General features: G+C 37.1%; 1 protein-coding gene across 4 annotated transcripts in view; it reads right to left on the bottom strand.

The window, feature by feature from the left end:
• LOC110095606 (phosducin-like protein 3) overlaps window positions 1–10,157 on the bottom strand; it is a 38,751-nt gene extending 28,594 nt beyond the window's left edge. For 2 of the 4 annotated variants that reach the window (XM_028696695.1, XM_028696694.1), the window contains exons 1-3: window positions 9,836–10,155; window positions 9,614–9,757; window positions 8,931–9,139 (exon numbers count right to left, since the gene is read on the bottom strand). In XM_028696695.1, the coding sequence (XP_028552528.1) occupies window positions 8,931–9,139; window positions 9,614–9,757; window positions 9,836–10,080 (598 nt within the window). In that variant the 5' untranslated portion in view covers window positions 10,081–10,155. Of the gene's footprint in view, window positions 1–7,350; window positions 7,411–7,577; window positions 7,676–8,930; window positions 9,140–9,613; window positions 9,758–9,835 lie in introns of those variants that run through there. The other 2 variants (XM_028696691.1, XM_020821221.2) reach the window with 2 other exon arrangements.
• Between the last annotated feature and the right edge of the window lie 4,767 nt (window positions 10,158–14,924).

Raw genomic sequence — 14,924 nt, 5'->3', positions numbered from 1 at the left:
CACATTTTGGAGACACTTAAGTTTATATCACTCGAGTGTTTTCTCTACCACATTAAGAAGACATTTGGGCTTTTTTGGTTGCCACTCGACAAGTCAAGTTGTAAGTCCCATTTTGATACTTCTACTATATTGAGAAGATGTTTGGGCCCATTCAATCACACAAATTGAGCTATAAGTCTCATTTCTTGGATGTCTCCTCCACTAGATTGATGAGGCATTCAAGATTTCATTCCTTGGACATCATCTCTACCATATTGAGAAAAGGTTTTTATCTGTCTCATTTCCTCTACCACCTTGATCATTCATGATTTAGTTATAATCCCATCTTGGGTGTTGCCTCCACCACATGGAGATATCACCTTATTTGTTGTCTGTCGCCCTGGAGCCTAGGGAGCCTTCTCAGCATTGGCAAGTACCATCATGCGGTACTGTAAGTCCAATCTAGGTTGCTCCCTCGTATGACGGTGGAGTAATTCTCATCTAGCATCCTAGGACTAAATTTACACCATTGGTCTGTGAGGACTCCTTAGATGAGGTAAACCCTAGTTGCTAACAAGAATCTTCTAGCCACCACTTGACTAAGTAAACTAAGGGCACTAACGAACTTGGGATGATGAAACCATGAGATCTTGACTGGGGGCATTATACCCATCAAATAGGTTAGTTCTCACTTTCTAACCATTCACTCATTTTGACTTTCACCTCATTAAACATCAATAACTTCTATAAAATTTGTATATGAGCAATAATTCTCTAATCGAGAGTATTCCCAGGCACACCCAAGATGTAATTAACCTTAAGAGCTTGTTACTTTGGGAAAACTAGATCCCCATAACTAAAATAAACCTTGCTTGGAGCCGTATTCCATGTAGGATAAATCTCTGGGATATAAAGTCAATATGTCCTCCATTGATCCCCGTGGGCCTATAGAGTGCATTGATCAATATTTAATCAGTCTTTTACTGCAATGCAACAAGTGCCATTTGAAGCCCACAAAATTATCGCAAAAAGGTGATTCAATCGATAGGGTTATTCACCATTACATGACGTTTCGTCGCCATACCCAATTCTTAGACTTCGTGGAAATGACCACCTAGACTCATCGGCTACAGCATACTCTCGCACTACTCATTACAAACCTTTGACGCAAAAAGGGAAGTTAGCCTATAAATTCATTTGCTATTACTTGACTCGTTGTCACCTTATGTGGGCCTTACTTTAAACTAGATACTTTATCTTCACGGGGATAACAACCTAAACTTGTCGGCTATAGCGGTCAACTAATTAAAGATTTTTTCATAAAGGGGGAAGTTGGCCTATAAAGCAAGACTAATGAGCATAAGAGGTTGTCATTATTGTGCTCAATGTTATATTCATGGATTTCTTCTACAAATGAAGGGGTGAGTTCACAGGGTTTACTCATTAATTAATCTTGACAAATTTAATAAAAAAACCTCTTCATTTCTTTCTTTTTTTTAAAAGGCTAGGCAATGGCAGAGTGTGTTGGTTTTTAAAAATTTGTAAAGAATTGTTAGTGTGACTTAGCTCAGAGTATAAAGGCGGCCTTATTGAGAGCCTTCTCCTACTCGAAGGGGCTTCCCCTCTCCTGCGAGTCTTGTTCCTAAGGGCTTCAATTTGCGAATAGGAAGCAACCTAGATTTCATTTGAACTTGAACCTACATAAGAGCTTGATTAGCTCCTATTTTAGTTGGTCTACCTCTTATAATTATAGGAGTCGAGTCACCGAAATTAGTAGGTATAATTGTTCTTCCTTTATACAACTCCTAGCTCTGCAAGTAAAGATCTATCACTCCTTTGCTTTAGCCTTTTTAACTCGCATATGTGAGTTTCTTGAATTATGATCAGGTATATCAATGGGCATCTACCCTGAATGGTCTCGTTACTTAGGCTCGAGGTACATGTAAGTTCCCCAAGTGTCATCGTATAAAGGATGTGAGTTTTTCGAGTGTTATTCTTGTCTTAAATAAATATATATTCATAAACTCTCTCTAATAGTAACTTGTTCATATACACTAATGCAAGAAACATAAAGGTATGAAGAAATAAAAAGATTTATTTTTATTTTGTATAGAAAGGATACAAGAACTTCCCTTAAGGATATAAAGTCTTTAGGTCATCTACACTTCATGTCCTTACAATCTCTTTACCAAAGTGGATTTCAAGCTAGCATGCTCTAGAGCCAACTTTTCATCTGATAATGTAAGGGGCCTCCTAGGTTGGCCCCAATTTGCCCAACACGGCAAGATTTAACTTCTTGAGAACTAAGTTGCCGATGGGAAAGGACTTCTCCCTGGCATTGACATTGTAGTACCTTCCCATCCTCCTTTTTACTTCTTGCCTCAATGCAGCTTATGCTCAAAGCTCCTCCAAAAGGTCAGTTATTGCTTCTAGACTTTCAAGATTCTTCTCTTCCAATTCACTGAACTCACCTTCACTGAAGTTGGTGGTAGCTACCACTCGATAAATATGCACTTTCAGCTCTATCGAAAGTAAGGCCTCAGCGACATGTGATAGGGAAAAGAGTTTCTAGCTTGTTACCAAGGATGAAGTCGTTCTTAATGCTCATAAGATTGAGGACCTCATCCACTTGCTCTTGGCTACTTCCACCTTCTCCCTGGGAAAGTTTAATATCTTCTTGTTCGACACTTCCATCAGCCCATTAGTTTGATGGTGGTGTATTGAAGAAAATTTAAGGCGAAAGCCTTGAGATTAGCAGAAATCCTTGATGTTTTTGTCAGAAAATTGTGCCCCATTATTAGTTATAATAGTGAGGGGCAGTCTATACCTACAAATGATGTCAGTCTAAAAGAAATTCTAACCACTGTGGAGGTAGCTTTGGCAAGGTCTTTAGCTTTAATCTATTAGGAAGTAGTCCATCATCACAAGTATTAACTTCCTTCGACCGTTGGATGGTGGGAAGGGACCTCAGCTAAGAAATTCTAACCACTATGGACCACTTCAATAATGTCATAGTGCTCTGATTTGGCAAGTATAGCTTTGAGCAGTTGTCATTGACTACCTAGATTGAGTGTGCCTAAAAATAAGATTGCAACCACCAAACAAAGACCACGAGTGCACACACAAGATTCTCCATGATAGGATGTCTCTATTAAGTGCCTCTTTTATCTTGCTAACATAATAGATTGGCCATTGCTACTTTCCTTCTTCCCGAAATATTTGATTGTGTCCTCACCAACTCCTAGATACTATAGTAAGTCCTCTCCTGCTAGGGGCGGCAAGGAAATGAGTTTAAGTTGTTGAAAGACAGCTTGCACTCCTCGCTCCAAACAAAGTTTTTTGCACCCACCCCTCAACACCTTAAAAAAGGCGAGCACTTTTCGCCCAGCTTGTAGATAAAGTGATTGAGCCCCGCAACTCAAGCAGTAATTCATTGCACTTACTTAGAAGTTCAAGGTGATGACATCTACATGATTGCCTTTACTTTGCCTAGGCTAATTTGGAGGAACCCAAGAAATTTATGTGATCCTGCACCAAAGGTAAAATTTAGTGAAATAAGACATTATACCTTTTGAGAGCGATGAATGTCTCATTTAAATTTTGAATGTGATGCTCGGGCAACTTGCTTTTCACCAATAGTTCATCTATATATACTATGATATTTCACCCCTTCAGCTCATTATAGATGTGGTCCATCATTTTTTATAAGCTACCCTAGCATTCTTCAACCTGAATGACATCACCTCATAATAGAATAACCCTTCACATAAGATGAATGCTTTCTCATAGTCACCAGGAGTATTTTTATATGATGCTACAGTCATCACCGAGAATCCAATGGCCAAGTCAACAAGTAAGTCAATACTAGGGAATGAGTAATCATCATTTGAACATGGTGAGTTGAAGTTCATGAAGTCAACACATCATCTTGGCTATCTCCCTAGAAAATACATTGGTCAACTCTAGCTCTAATCTTCTCACATGTTGAGGAGGGAGATTCTACTCATCGTCACTTGTCACAATGCGAGTGGGATAGGCATTGGGCTTCAAGATTAGCAATTTGCTATCCAACCATCAACAACAAACAACTGAGTCAGAAGATCCTTCTAGGATACTCTCTCTAGGATTGTACCTCGGTAACCCTACTAAAGTATCTTTGATCATCTTTGTCAATCTTTTCTCCACCTTCATAAGGTCATGGCAAGCGTAGTTTGGGGTGTACATGTCATTAACACCTCAGGATTGAGTTGTTCATCGAGGTGTGCCTACATTCTAGTTACATGCATCAATCCACTCTCACTTACAAATTTGACTGTGGAATATATCCGACCTTACTACCAAGCAAACTAAAGAAACTCAAAGCCAAGAATTTATGGTATGGAAAAAGATGATAATTTTTGGAAGTAAAATATTCCACTAACTCAATAAGGCTTTATAGATATACCCAAAAGATACAAAATGTACCTCTTTATTATGTATTTATAGGAATTTGAGGGCTATAAGAAAGGCTACATCAAAAAAGATGAGAAATACAATAATAAATAAGATCCAATATGAACAACTCTTTACACGTCTCAATTAGATAGGTTCTTGGCGTGATCACACTTCTTTGATTAAGTTTTTTGGCCTCAAGGTGAGTTCCCTTGTGCCAAATACTGGTGGGGATGTAGATGAAGGCAAGTCTCTAGATGGGTCAAGAAGGAAGAATTGTTCTCGGCGAGTCTTTCGATCATGCTGGCAGCCTCTTGGATAAAATTCATAGGTTGATTTGATATGAAGGATGAGCCTGCATTAATTGTTAATTGTAGGGGTAGCAAATTTCATGGCTAGCTAAGCACGAGGAAGCTTGTTTACTTCTTCATTGAGGTGATCCTTCGATATGGCTAGGTTGACAAATTCCATGGATGCCTCATCAATTGAGATGACAACAAGTTCCTTCAAGAGGGTGTCTCCCACTGAAGAAGCAAGTTCTCTTACTATAAAAAATCTTGTTTGAATCCCTAGAATTCAACTTAAAGGCGATCTTTCTTGGGTTGAACCATTAGCAGTCATGTAGCAATAGTTATGAGCAACCATTCCAATATGAGCCTTTATTGTCGGAGTCTATCAAGTTAGAGTCCTATTGGAACCTTTTAAATAATTGTGAGAGATCTAATAAGGCAATTATGAGTATACAGAACTCTCATAAATAATGAATTGAAATAAATACGCTTCAACACTTCAAAACATAGGAAGCATGTCTAATAAGAATATCTCTTATGACTAAAAACACCTATATAGAAGCTTATCAGAGATGGCGTATAGACATGCTTTTGCGAGGTACACATTATTGAAGTTAATAGAAAGTATATTTAGAGATGATTTGGGCATATAAAATGAAGGGCTAAACCACACCACCAAATCAACTAGAATGAATAATATGAAATAATTATGAAGCAAAAGAGGTAGGAAAAAAAGAAAAATAGGTACGCAAGTTGTGCAAAAATATTTGAATAAATTAGAGTTGAAACCTAGTGTAAAATTGACCCTCCTGTATAAAGCAAATTATTTTTTTAAAGCAAAATAAGTATTATTATTATTATCCCATAGAAGAATACAACATGAAGCAATTGCAAATTATTACTAGATGAACACAATAAGTAAAATCAAAATACACCATCATGTCCAATGGATTGTGATAAGAGAAGGGCCCCAAGGGTGCTTATTAAAAATGGGTAACCTGAAGCTTGGCATGCTTTGAGAGTAGCATTATCCTTTGTATATTTTCCCTCTTAGCATATAGAATTTAAAATTTTTTATCGACAAACTACACTATAATGGAAATGCTAACATCAACAAGGAGGGTTCTATCGATGTGGCTATAAATTTGGATGGCTCTCCCCACAACTGTGCTAATCTCCATACGATTTGTATTAATAATGAGATTGAACACTTTGTGGGTTCTATTTTAGGTCGGCAGGTGAGTCCTATTGCTGCAGATATAGCTTCCTTGCTTCAAACTCCTGTTGTTCTTGGTGTGGAATCTCTGATTGTTGATGTTGTTGGTTTGGAGGATGGTGGTTGTTTTAAATGAGGATGCTAACCCTTGTTTGGTTAATTCTATAGCTACCCCCATTGCGTCCCTTAGTGTTGTTGGAGTTGGAGATTTTGGTTGTTTATCCGTTACTTTGCATCAGGTGGAAAATGAAGTTGTGAGCCCCCTGGGTACTTCGATTTATGTTGTTCCTACTGTGTTGTTGGTGAATGTTCCTATTGAGCTTATTTCTTCTAAAGATTTTTTTTTTCTTCTAAAGATTTGAATGTCCAAGTCATGGGTAAGTGTTTGGATAATAATGATTGGCTAGATGGTTCTCTTTCATCACAATGTGGGGATGTTGGGGCTCACGTTGACTCTATAGATGATGATGTGTTCAATTTGGAAGTGAGTCGTATTGTCCAGAAAGCATTTGGCAATGGCAAGCGACGTAGCCAGAAATCTAAAAAGAAGTAATTGAGTGGTGTCTTTTACTTTTTTTACTTCTTTTTGTTGGTCGTTTGGTGTTGTTAGGTGTCTGGCGGTTTGATTTCTTAGCTGTGGGTGATTGGATTTTGTTTTCGGGCTATGTTGTTTGTGAGTTTTTCTCTTTGTTGTTGTGGATTTTGTTGTTTAGGTTGGTGACCGGGAGGTTTTATTTGGGGGTTGTTGGGTTGGTTTTTTGTTGGTTGGTGTTTATGTGGGAATTTTGAAGTCTTCGGTGTGTCTGGCCTCTCTTATTGTCCTGGTGATGGGTTTTCCTGGGTGTGGGTAATGATGTGGCGTGTTCTTGCTCATCACCCGCATTGTCGAGGCTTTTTGGTAAACATTGGTGGTTTTTAGCTTGCTGTTTGGTGTCCTAGTTTGGGTTGTTGCTTCTTCTCTCATTTGCTTCTTGGTGAGTTGTTGTTGGTTTCAGCCTTTGGATGGTCCATGTCCGGCGTCTAGATGGTTGTAGGAAGCTTCGCCTTTTCCTGAGCCTGGTTGCCTTTATCGTCATTTTTGGTTTTGGCTGTGTAATCTTCCTTTTTGCTTGGTTTAGCTGGTTGTATCCTCTTTTATTGATGGAATAAAATATTATATATATATATATATATATATATATATATATGGGATGACTTGGATGACTGCAAGCCTATATGAGATTCTAGTGTGGATAGGTGGTGGAATTAACCACAAGGAAACAACTATCTTGTAAACCAATACTACAAACATTGCATGATAAATTAAAATTCTCCATAAAAAAAATTCCAAAAATAACATATAACTAAAAGCAACATATCATAAAACACCCAAACATTAAGATTTTTTATATATTCACTGTAATTTTTCGTATTACTCCCTTTAACTATAACCTCAACAAACTTAGGCATTCACGTCGCTTTACTATGTCCAACAACGATGCAGCTCAAGGCAAGCTGCATGATACAGAAGAGGCAAGGATGAAATTAGTGCATTTTTAAGGTGTCTAGATGGTTAGACAAATGGCAAGTTTGTCTGATCTGATAGACCAAATGATAGTTATCCTAAAATTAACTATCACAAAAGTCGGTTTATTAAAAAGAAAGAGGTACAAAAAATAAACCTTGATTTTGCATGTAAACCAAAATTTTGATGTGAGGGGATGCATGTGCCATGTAGCCTTGGATGGTTGATAAATATCCATCAAACTTCTCAAATATTCTGAAAATATGGTAGTCATTTTATTATTCACAACTGCAACAACATTTAGATATAGGACAACTTCTCAAGCGACTATATGAGGATAAAAGATGAGGAAAATTATATCTGGGACTTCTGAAAATATCTTCGAATAAGCATGAAAGAAAAGAAATGCTAAGAGGTGCATGAAAAATGCATCCCCAGACAACAAGGCATATTGGACCACATTACATGGTTGAATGGGATAAAGGATATAAGTACTTGGCATGAAAAGCTTGTCAGATCAATACTGCCTTGACAAAATTTAAAAAAAAAAAAAAACTTCACAGTTCACATGTTAAGCAACCTGCTAAACTTAAGACCCATTTGGTTGCTTGAGGTTACAAAACACATCATGAAAATAGTAAAAATTTATATATCCATAATATTTATGAAAAGTGGTTTAAAATACTCCCAAAATTGCCCTAATTGTAATGATTTCTAAACATGATTTTGAACTACAAGAAACAAACTGATCCTTTAGTGTAATTCAAGGCTAATGCTCTTGTCATGCTTATTTACCTCTATAACTGGATCATTATGGTGTATTCATCAGGTTGGCACAAATGGAAAGGTAGCATCTCGTCTTCATAGTACTATGATAATAACAAGCAACTCCATCATAATTGATTTAACCCAAATAGTTCAGGTCATGATTATGAATATGTATCAAAAATATCTCCTTTAATCTCTACATTATTTAGGATGTCGCTCAAGCCCATGATACTGGACAAGAATAAAGGTTTAATCCACAATTCATTAAAAATTTGTTCAATTTCCACTCTAAAGTGAAGGTTTCTTAAAGATTAGCAACAGAAGCACCAAGGTAGGCCTTTTAATATCTAATTTAGCAAAATATTATCAATTTATGGATTTAGGTTGATAACTAATACTCCCATTACAGAAAATAAAATGTTCAATTAGGCAGCAATAGTTAAGAAAAATAAAGATAAATCCAAAGTTCTGCTGAAATACAAGTTTGAAGGACTTCATAATAGAAATATCAAACATGTGAAGGTGTGAAATGGAATTGATATCAGGCATTAAGTTCCATGTTGAACTGTGGCAGTGTTGCATGTTTGAAACAAGAAGAAATAAGCAATATAATCATTTAATGCTCAAAGAAAAGCATTCAATCATGCAAGAGATGCATTATTATAACTCCCATTGTTAAGAAAAGGGGAAAAAAAGAACAGAACAAAGCATTAATACATTTTATATAGAAGGTACAAATTACCTTCAGGAGTACATCTCCGGGAGCCAAAGTGATGCAGACCTACATAAGTTCCTTTCACAGCTCCATTATTGTACACCAAAATAGTTGGAAGGTTATGGTCAGGGTATTTCGGAATGCAGTCTGTAGATATTATCTTAACAAATTTTGTCCCTGGGTATCTAGCAGCAAGCTCCTCTAAGCACTGTAGAAGTAACTCACATCCTGGGATGCTGTCCCACCATCCAAAACAACCCAATAAATTTCAAACAAAAAGCTATAAAACTAGAAGCAGAATTCTTTCTGCGCTACACATAGCCAGAATGAGGATACAAACAATTTAAAAAAATAAATAAATTAATATCCGGTACCAAGCTTTTACATTCAAAAAAAAAAAAAGACAAATAACAGTTACAGAAACATGATCCACATATTCAAATAGCAACATATTTCAAACATGAAATCAAATATAGTTCAACAAAAGCTAGAATCACAACCTCCCTTTATAGCTCGCTCTCTTTTACAGAAGAAGAGCTTCTAGCAGATAAAAAGAGAAAGAAGAAGAGAAGGGCAGTAACATTCTCAAAACCCTTGTAACCCAAATCAACACGCGGAGAAAAAAAAAACATAGTTATGCATGAAAAATCATTTAAATGAGAAGAATGCTAAAAGAATCAATGATCAAATATTGATGAAGTGAGAAATACCCATCCTTGAAAAGAAGCACGACGACCCAGACATCAGAAGGAGCTTGAGAAACCTCTCGGACGAAATCCGATCCCGTTATTAAAAGCACTGCTCCGAACCGAGCAACTCTAGCCGCGGCCTGCATCTCCGCCAGCCTCCGCTTCCTTCGAGGTTATAATTGCATTCGATTGACAAGGGATAACAAAAGATGCAAACCTACGAAAAGGAAGAAAAGTTCAGACCTGTACTCTTCTAGGAAGCGATTGTCATCAATATCAGGGTCATCTTCCAAACCCTCGAGCTCCTCAGCTGTGCGCTCGTCTATCCAGTCCTTGGATTTGAGGCGGAGTTCGGGATCTTCTGACGGGGCGAAAGGAGGCGGCTTGAAAATTTCAGGTTTTGGCGGGAGGTTGCCAAGCCGCCGCTGGATGTCGTCCCATTCAGTACTCGTCCCCTCCACGTCCTTGTAGACGAAATGGTAATCCATGGCGTTTCTCTCTGCCTCTCTCCCCCTCTCTCTCTCTCTCTCTCTCTCGGGTTCTTGCCTTCAGGGTAGAATTTATGATTTTATTTAAGTAGATTACGTAAATCCTTCAAATTCGGATTTATGAGATTCTAGGGGATTAAATTCTGAAAATTATTTGATAACATTCATGATAAATTCAGTTAAATTCTTTATGAGTATTTGGATGTTCAATTTATGATTTAAGACGGTTAAAAAGTTGACATACATTATTAGAATAATTAAAGCAAGACAAGAAAATTTTAAATAAAATATAACAAAAATTTATTAATACTAATTAATTAATTAATTATTATTTATAATATTTTATAATAATTTTTTTAATTTTAGATCATATTTAATCCTATTAATTTCGGCCAAATCCCGTAAATCCGCCGAACCAAAGGATTTCATAAATCCGGGATTTACCACGAAAAGAGGGAATTTTTCGTCAACCGCGGCTTTCATTTACCGTGAGATTTGATTTTGCATTTTAGGCCGTTTGGCTGGATTTTGCTCAAATCCGGCCTTAAATCCTGCCTAAATCCGCATACCAAACAGCCCCTAAATGTTAGGAACTTGTATGAAGTGCAAGGACTATGTGATTATATATTATTAGTGCTTGTTTGATAAATAATTATTATAGAAATTTAATATTTATTATAAAATTAATATGTAATATATTTAAATTAATTTATGAAATTACTAGAAGCGCCAAGAGGGGGTGAATTGGAAGATTAAAAACTTCTTTATTGAAAATCTTTTTTTTTATCTCATGTAAGAGAGAAGTTAGAGAGAGAAGTTATGAGGAAATTTGGCTTTTACAACGGAATTTTTCAAATTTCGTTCTCCGCGGGAATCACGGGGAACGAATGGAGGCGGACGTTCGCTGGCTTCCAGCCGCCAAAGGTAAACTTGATGTTCGACGTCCATCTGCAAGGGCTCCGTTATCATCTGCCATAGCTTTTCCGTCTTCTCCTCCTGCATTTGCCAACGGGAATTCAAATATGAATAACAGATGCAAAGGTCGAGGGACTAACTTGATCATCAATGAAGGTGGCTATATGGAGAAGAAGGAGCCAGAGGTTATTGGCAAAGGGAAGAATGTGATTCTGATAAATGATCACAAGAAGAGCAAATCACCAACTGCTATGATGTTTGGAAATGGATATGAAGCATCTCCGTCCAAGTTACTTCCTATTGAGAAGGTAGTTCCTAACAAGGATAAATATGTTCTGAATGAAGAGGACAAGTCGATTTCTATGGGCAAAGATGATTCTTTCAGTCTTGAAGATAATGTGACAACAATTCAGGAAGACCACATGGATAATGGGGCTGGCATTGTGGCTCCCATTATTGGAAACAAGGTTCTGTTCAGCAACTTACTGAAGGTTAGAGAAGTGGACTCAACAGTTTCAGGTGGAGGTAATGAAGACATTCAAATTGCTGAACGAATTACTGATGTTGGACAAAATAATGCGTGGAAGAGAAGAGAGAATATCCCAGTTGAAGATCTGCAACTAGGCGACTACCTATCTGAAGATGGAATGACTGTGAAATTGCATGAGAAGAATGAGGAAGAGAATGCCAAGAAACTAGTTTATTCTCTGGTAATTAAAATTTTTGGAGGAGAAGCCCCGATTTCAATTATAAGTAGTGAACTGAGGAGACAGTGGAATCATTATGGTAAATTTCATATTACCATGCTTACTAGGGGCTGGGTATTGTGTTCATTCTAGGAGAAACAAAACATGGAGTTGGTCCTCTCTAATGGGCCTTGGTTTGTAAATGGAAAGATTATTGGTATGGACAAGTGGTCACATAGCTTTGATCCTAACTCCCTTAAAGGATTGACATCACTAGTTTAGATTAGGCTTCCGAGCCTTCCATTGCATTGTTGTGATAACTTAAATGTTTGCAGAATAGCTTCTATGGTTGGAAAATCAATTCTCCTTGATGGAAACATGTTTCAATGGGGACGTAGGGAATTCGGAAGGTGTGTCAGAATTTTGCTTGATAGAAAGCTACCCGTAGGAGTATGGGTGGAGGGAACTAATGGGAAATTTTATCAAAAGATAGAATATGAACGTATCCCTAATTTTTGTTTCAATTGTGGATTCATTGGGCATACAAAAGAACACTGTGGAAAAGGTGTTGGCAATCCAGAATTCAATTGCAAGGAGGATTTGAGGAATGATCCTAATAATGCTAGGAAAGAAAATGCAGCAGAAGATGGACTGGAACAAACCAATTCAGGGAGCTATGGACCATGGATGATAGTAAACCGAGGCAGGAAGCTTGTCCATAATCAATTCAGAGGAGGTACTCGTGAGCCTATTAAAAAGATATTTTGGAGGAGAATAACTACAAATAATAAGAAGAAGGAAGTTGAGGGAAATCATATAGAAGATACAGCCATGAATTCGGATAAAATTCTAGTGGCTAACAATCAAACTCCTAAAGAAGTGACATTTGGAATTGGTTCGGACGTGAATAATGAAGTGCAGCATGTTATTGAAAGGAATGTCTCTAACATACCTTTTAGTGGAAACAGATTTAATGTATTGAATGATTTACTGGAAGAAGGAGAGTTCATAAAGGAATGTGATACCAGTTTGATGCCCAACGGAAATCTGAGTGCAGGGAAGGAAGAACAGAAACAACCTGCAGCTGACAGCTCAAATACAAAGGAGAAATATGATGATTCCAGTCATTTGAAGAAAAAGAAATCAAAACTGTTGAAAGGCCTTGGACCAATAAGCAGTATCACAAGGAGTATAAAATTGGAGTTGGATGTGAAAGGAAAGGTGGGAGCTGATCCCACATGTCCTCTTTAATGAATTCCTTGGTATTTTGGAATTGTAGAGGAGCAAAGAAGAGTAGTGCTTCTCTATACATGAAAGAAATTGTCAAGATGCATAGTGTTGTTTTTATGGGATTCCTTGAAACTAAAATCTCTAATTTTGACATTAGATTTTAAGAAGCTTATGGGAGATGGATGGGAGTTTGCTATGGTACCTTCGAATGGTTTATCTGGAGGAATTATTGTTCTATGGAATTCAAACATAGTTGAGTTTTCTTTGGTGGGATCTTCATCCCAATGTCTTATTGGTGATTTGACAATAAATAGTAGTTGCAAATGGAGAGTGGCCTCGGTTTATGGGAGCAAAGACACAACCAAAAGAAAGGAACTCTGGGAGTTACTTGAGTTATACTCAGTGGAGGAGCATCCAATGGTGGTAGGAGGAGACTTCAATTGTCTCACTTCTAAAGAGGACAAGAGAGGAGGTAAAAAGTTCTTTCTTTCTCAAGGAGCTAGAGAAATGGGAGCTTTCATTACCAATAATGACCTCCATGATATTGGTTTCATTGGTCTAAGGTATACATGGTGTAACAATAAATCTTGAGGTTCTTGAATTCTGGAGAGACTTGACAGGTGTTTTCTTAATTCTATTGCTTTGAATTATTTTTCTCAATTAACTATGAGACACCTAGCTAGAATTGCATCAGATCATAGTCCATTGGTACTCAATTTCTGCAATTCTAGAAACTTTCATAAGAGGAGAATTATTTTTGAGGATGTGTGGGCTTCATATCCGGCTTCATTTGTTGTGGTAAAGAGGGAATGGAGTAAGAAATTTAGTGGAAATTCTGCTCAAATTTTGAATTCCAGGTGCAAAAGAACTCTCAAATCCTTGTTCTTTCGGAGCAAGGCAAAGCTGAAGAACCTTAATGATTTTAAAGGTAGTCTAATGAAAGAAATTCTGAAGCTACAAACTGATGAAGCAGAAGTTGGATGGCTCTCTGAAGAAGATTGATGGAGAATGAAATCCAAAATTATTGAACTTAATACTACTATGGCTCGGTTGTGCAGTTGGTGGAAACAAAGAGCTAAAGTCAAATAGATGAATGAGGGAGATTGTAATTCCAAATTCTATCACTCATATGCTAATGCTAGAAGGATCGGCAACAGAATTTTGAAATTAAAAAATGATGATAGGTTGGTTATGGAGGAACAAAGCCATATTGAAGATATCTTCATACAGTTTTTTAATTCTAAATGGAAACAGAGAAGTTGTAAGCTGAATGATTGGCCAAATCAATTGAAGCCGGAGGAAGTAATTTCTTTGAACAAAGAATTCACTATGGAGGAGATTGATTTTGTCATCCAAAATCTGGGAAATAACATAGCTCTGAGAGGTGATGGGGTTACATACTCCTTTATCAAATTTTATTGGAAGATTATAAAAGAAGACTTTGTGTTGGCTTTAAATCATTTCTTCAACCAAGGAAGCATGGATTGTAATTGGAAAGATATACTTGTGGTTCTCATACCAAAGGTTTCTAATCCTTTATTGCCTTCTAATTATATGCCTATAAGCCTTTGTAACGTAGTGTATAAAGTTGCTGCAAAAGTTATCATGAATAGGCTTATTCCGATTATGCCTTTGCTTATTTCGGATGAGCAGGCTGCTTTCATCAGAGGAAGATCCATCTCTAATCACATTTTTATAGCACAAGAAATGTTTCATAAGTTCAGATACTCCAAGGCAGCTAAAGGGATGGTGGCTTTCAAAGTAGAGATGGTGCAAGCATATGACTCCATGAGTTGGAAAACTCTTAAACAGGTTTTGAAATACTTTGAATTCCTAGATATGTTTTCAAAATTAATATTGGAATGTGTTTTGAACCCCAGATTTTCTATTATTATAAATGGGAAGTTATCAGGATGGATTAAGGCTGAAAGCGGAATTCGTCAGGGATGTCCTTTGTCCCCCATGTTATTCATCCTATGTTCCCAACTTCTCACAAATGCATTATCTCATTCT

Source organism: Dendrobium catenatum, unplaced genomic scaffold (genome assembly GCF_001605985.2).
Source record: "Dendrobium catenatum unplaced genomic scaffold, ASM160598v2 fragScaff_scaffold_84, whole genome shotgun sequence".
Lineage (NCBI taxonomy): Eukaryota > Viridiplantae > Streptophyta > Magnoliopsida > Asparagales > Orchidaceae > Dendrobium > Dendrobium catenatum.
The sequence above is the reverse complement of the archived record's forward strand: the minus strand, read 5'-3'. Positions and strand labels throughout refer to the sequence as shown.